At 51.0% G+C, this 5,286-nt stretch overlaps 1 protein-coding gene across 1 annotated transcript in view; it reads left to right on the top strand.

The window, feature by feature from the left end:
* The window catches only part of LOC119305426 (7-deoxyloganetin glucosyltransferase-like), a 5,397-nt gene extending 3,556 nt beyond the window's left edge, over positions 1–1,841 (top strand). The window contains exon 3 of the mRNA XM_037581940.1: positions 880–1,841. Within this exon, the coding sequence (XP_037437837.1) occupies positions 880–1,841 (962 nt within the window). The remainder of the gene's footprint in view (positions 1–879) is intronic.
* Positions 1,842–5,286: the final 3,445 nt, after the last annotated feature.

The raw sequence follows: 5,286 nt of genomic DNA, 5'->3' as shown, positions 1-5,286 counted from the left end.
AAAATGGGTTGATGAAGATAACTCCAACGGTGTTGATGAAGATAGCTCCAACGGTGAATTCCTAGTCTGACAAGGTATCAAAAATAGCTCTAGATTAGATTGTTGTGGAACATGGGTTGGTGACGGTGAAAAAATTGCTCAATAAATCTTTTTGGAGGTTTCGAGAGATTATAAAGGCATAGTATCGAAACTTGATGAACATGGCCAAAGAGAAACCTGTGGGTTGTTGTGGCCGCGGGCAACAACGACGCCTTGTGGGCTTCGTCTCCTCCCTGGAGGCATTGTCATGGCCATGTCCATCCCCTGATCAGGCCCCGGGGGAAACCTTAGGCTCGGTTTGCCGAGCCATGCAGCGTTGGCGCCATGGCGTCGTCCTCTCCTAGGAGATGCTTCTTGGGTGCTCAGGGTGTCTTCCGGAGGAGTAGCTGGTGTGGGTTGCCTCTTTTGCCTCGGCGGCGAGGCTTGGGGCGCCGTGTTGTCATGTGTTGGTTGGTGTTGTGAGCATGGGCATCCGGGATGCAATGCACTCCATCTTCGGCGCTTATTTGTGATGTCTTCCCCGAGTCAGGCTAGCTCCTTCTATCCACTTGTCGATCTCCTAGGTGCTAAGAGTGTAGAGTGCGTTGATCTAGTTTGGTTTGGAGTTTTTGCATGCTCCAATTGAGAAACAATAAAAAAATTCGTTTCTCAAAACTCAATGTGATTTTTACAACTCTTTGCCTCGAAACATTGCCTTAATTTATTTAAAAAATAATAAAATATTGACTTATTATAAATTTTCGAGCAACTTGGCAAACCTTTGTTTTTTGAGCAACTTACAGTAAACTTACTAGTATTTGTTTCATTGTTTGTACTGTTATTACATATGTATGTTTGCAGACGAGAGCTGCTTGACGAACGGACACCTGAGTAGAACGGTCATCGACTGGATCCCGGGCATGCCGCGGATCAGCCTCGGAGACACCTCCAGCTTCGTCTGCATGACCGACCCGGACGATTTTGGCCTCCGTTTCAACATCGTGGAGGCCAACGGCTGCACCAAGGCCGGCGCGCTCATCCTCAACACCTTCGACGACCTAGAAGCCGACGTCCTCGCCGCTCTCCGCGCCGAATACCCGCGCATCTACACTGTCGGTCCCCTAGGCCCCCTCCTCAACCACCACCTAACGCCAAGGAACGACGACGCCTCCGGCTCCTCCAGCGGCCTGGGCCTGTGGAAGCAGGACAGCGAGTGCCCCGCGTGGTTGGGCACGCAACAACCGGGCTCCATCGTGTACGCCAACTTTGGCAGCCTTACGGTCCTCTCCACCGACCAGCTCGCCGAGTTCGCGTGGGGCCTCGCCGCCAGCGGCCAACCGTTTCTCTGGTCCATCTGGGACAACCTCGTCCCCGGCGCTGGCGCCGGCGCTGGCTTGAGCTCACTGCCGGCGGAGTTCGTCGCGGCGACTGCAGGGCGGTGCTTCCTTACCACGTGGTGCCCGCAGGATCAGGTGCTAGGGCACCCGGCCGTGGGGTGCTTCCTGACGCATAACAGGTGGAACTCGACCTGCGAGAGGGTGGCTGCCGGAGTGCCGATGGTGTGCTGGCCGGGGTTCGTCGACCAGTACACCAACTGCAAGTACGCCTGCGAGGTGTGGGGTGTGGGCGTCCGGCTTGACGACGAGGTGAGGAGGGAGCAGGTGGCTAGCCACGTCAGGCATGCGATGAAGGCGGAGGACATGTGGGGGAGCACGGCTGGGTGGAAGGTCAACACGGAGGAGGCCGCGGCGCCCGGCGGGGTGTCCTGGGAGAATCTGCGGAGCATGGTCAAAGAGCTCGGCTCTGTCAATGCTGAAGCTTGAAGAGTTTGACTGATCGATCAAGATCTTTTATCGGGGTCAGTCCGGCTCCGTCTGCAACTGCATCGGTGATGCCAATAAAGTATTCCCTGTAAGCCACTGCTCGTACCCTATTCACTTACTTGGTAACTTGGTAGTATTATGAGTATGGCTGGTTTCCGAGCAGGACAGGACAGAGAGAGCGGTTGGATGGATGGATGGAAACGATCTTGTGGAGACGCGCTCGCGTGCACTGAAACGAGCGAGTCGATGGATGGCACGCTTCCTTCCCTTGCATTCCCTTTTCTTCTTCTTCTTCTCTTCTAAGGCCCTGTTTGGTCCTAGGATTTTTTTTAGTCCTAAGTCCCTAAAAAGTCTCTATCTTTTTGGTTACTGAGACTTATAAGTCCCTATAAGACCATATTATAATTATAAGTCCATATAAGTCCCTCCTTGAGAGTCTTATTTCATAAGTCCCAACTGCCAACTTTAAGTCCCTATAAGTCCCTCCTATTTGGTTTAGATGAGACTTATAGGGACTTTTTTAAGTCCCTAAGCCAATAAGTCCCTGGAAACAAACACCCTTTAATTCTCTTCTCCGTTGCGAGCGAGCGCAAACTCCACATCTCCTCTTTCTTTAATTTTCCCCACGACACCAACCTCTCCTACTTCCCATGCCGGCGCCGGCGATGGCGAGGAGACCTCAATCGCCTGCCGTAGCCTCACGCTGCCATCCGCGCGCGAGTCCTCAAGACTCACGGTCCCGGACCACCACCCAATCGACCGACCAACACGGCCGCCGTCGATTCAGACTCGAATTCCGAGCCCGAGCCAGGCAGCAACCTTTCTCCCATTCTGCGCGTCGCCGTCTCCCACGTGAAGCTCGACCGTCGTCGTTGCCCGACCTTTCAGAAATCCACCTGCCGCGGAGGGAGCCTAGCTAGTAGCTACCTTCCCCGGTTCCGTCCATGGTGATTGCGGTCGACGGAGCCCGTACCCCAAAAGCCAACGCCAGAGCTCCCATCCCAACCTCTCCCTCGGGGGGCCGTACATACCACGCCGTGGCCGTGCACGTCCATGCATGCATGTGCATGTGCTCCATCGGCGCCCAAGACGTACGGCAGCGACAATCGTTCTCCCAACTGCACATGTCTACGCCGGCGATGGTGCCAGCCGCGCGCACCTAGTGCACGCTACTGTGATGTGATCGGCGACCAAAACGGCGCCATATGGATCGTCGCCACCCTGATTATTAATTTCACTCAACCAACAGCCAAGGAATCGTTGGTCGTCTTCCCTGCCTCCGGCATGGCTCCGCCGTGGCCGTGGCCCCATCTCCTCCTCCTCCTCCTCATTCGGAAGGAATCTACATGCCATCGGCGGCTCCACCTCCAGCCGGACCTCCCTCCCCGCCGTTCCGCACCCTCCCGGACCACCACGTCCGCCGTCGACTCCGACCGGTTCGAATTCCGAGCAAAGCAGCAACCTTTTCTCCCATTCCGCGCGCCGACATGACATGAAGCTGCCCGGTGATCGACCACGGCCACGGTCTACTCACTCCTCGACGGGGTCAAACTCTCAGAGTTCTCGACTCACAAATCCACCCGCTGCGGAGGTTCCCCAGTTCCGGCCATGGCGATTTGGTTGCCACCGTCGGACGCCTCCGGTGCTCCTCCGTCGTTCGTTCGACTCGACCTCCGAGTTCGGTGAACGGAGCACGTACCCCAAAAGCCACCGCGCGCAAGAACTCCCAACCTCAAACTCCGGTCGGGGGACCGTACATACCCCGCCGTGCACGTCCATGCATGCATATGATGCATGTGCTCCATCGGCGGCGAGAATCGCGGTCGATGTAAACCAACCTGCAGATCGAGCCTGGCTAAGGAATTGTCGGTGTGCCCGTACGTCTTTCCCGCGTCCGGACGGCGGCATGAACTAATGGCTCCTCCGTGGCACCATCTCCTCCCCGGCGGCCCTCTGATGAATCGTATCGTACATCAGCGATCCATCTCCAAATCTAATAATCTAATCAAACCTACAGCTACAGTAGCACACACATGCACACGCGCCCGAGAGAGAGATACGGGATTTCTATTCTTCTACTGTATTAAAAAGTCTATTTTGTACTTCCTCGGTTTCTTTTTAAAGTTTGACTAGTTTTGTAGGAAAATATATCAACATTCGCACTATAAAATCAATATTATTATATGCATGATGAATTCATTTTCATAACATATAACTTTAGAATAATAGATGTTTATATTTTTTTGCTATAAAGTTAGTCAAACTTTACAAAATTTGATTTTGACCAAAATTTATATGCAAACTAAAGAGAAACAGAGGGAATAGTGTATTGTATATAGGATCGGAAGCCGTATGTTTGTCGCGAGATTCGTGTATATATATGTGTGTTTTGCTACTTGCCCGTTAGTGCTAACTACTCCCTCCGCCCGGAAATACTTGTCATCAAAATGGATAAAAGGGGATGTATCTAGATGTATTTTAGTTTTAAATACATTTATTTTTGTCAATTTTGATGACAAGTTTTTTCGTACGGAGGGAGTATATACTCGTATAAGTTGATTCGAATTTGGATGGTAATCATAGCTAGCGGCTTACTACTCCCGGTCGTCCCCCGCTGCGTTTGCTACTTGATTCCCACGATCTACAATCCCCAAGCTGACGCCAGCGAATGAGAGGAAGGAAGTTGATGCTACGGCCAGGTGCAGGGTGGAGGCGTCTTGGCCCTCACCTCCCGTGAAGTTCTAAAAAACTGAAAGTTTAAGAGTTCAAACTGTTGAAAGTTGAGGTTTCAGATTTTTCAACATTCTTAAAGTTTGAAAGTCTAAAAAGTACTCCCAAAAAAAATATCCCGAGAGTTTGACATTTCCAACTGAATTTTTGTTAAGTTGCCACAAGCATTTTTTGAAGTGTACGCATGGATTTTTGAAACATGTCAAAAGGGACAAAATCCAGAACTGGAAAGTGTGATCATGCGTGACTTTCCAAAAATGGAAAGGTCGACGTGTCGATGGCGCACCTCATGCGCTAGATAGCCCAGTACATCTACCAGTCTCGAGCACTAGAATGATAGTGGTTGCAGATTTAGGGAATATGACTTTGCCAAGTTGCTCTAGAGTTTCCTTCCTTTCTAAAGGTCCCTTCAAAACCATTATAAAGGCTCGAGTTTTAAGGAATCTCCTAGAGTTTTTCCCATGTATCACCGAGTACATCCATTTGGGTTGGGAGAGAGAGAGAACGACGTGGCCTTCATTGTGAAATGAGTTGGAAATGATAGAGCCCCTAGGATTCCATGATCACACAACTTGTTGAGGTATGTATACTCCTTTTCCCCGAAATAACATTTTTGTTATCCTACTGAAAAAGCAACTAAAAAACTATTCCAATGATCACTAGTATTATTAATTCTTCCCAGAATTAAAAAGACGTCACAATGAGGAATTTGAGT

Source organism: Triticum dicoccoides, chromosome 5B (genome assembly GCF_002162155.2).
Source record: "Triticum dicoccoides isolate Atlit2015 ecotype Zavitan chromosome 5B, WEW_v2.0, whole genome shotgun sequence".
Lineage (NCBI taxonomy): Eukaryota > Viridiplantae > Streptophyta > Magnoliopsida > Poales > Poaceae > Triticum > Triticum dicoccoides.
This window is presented reverse-complemented; position numbering and strand designations above follow the sequence as displayed.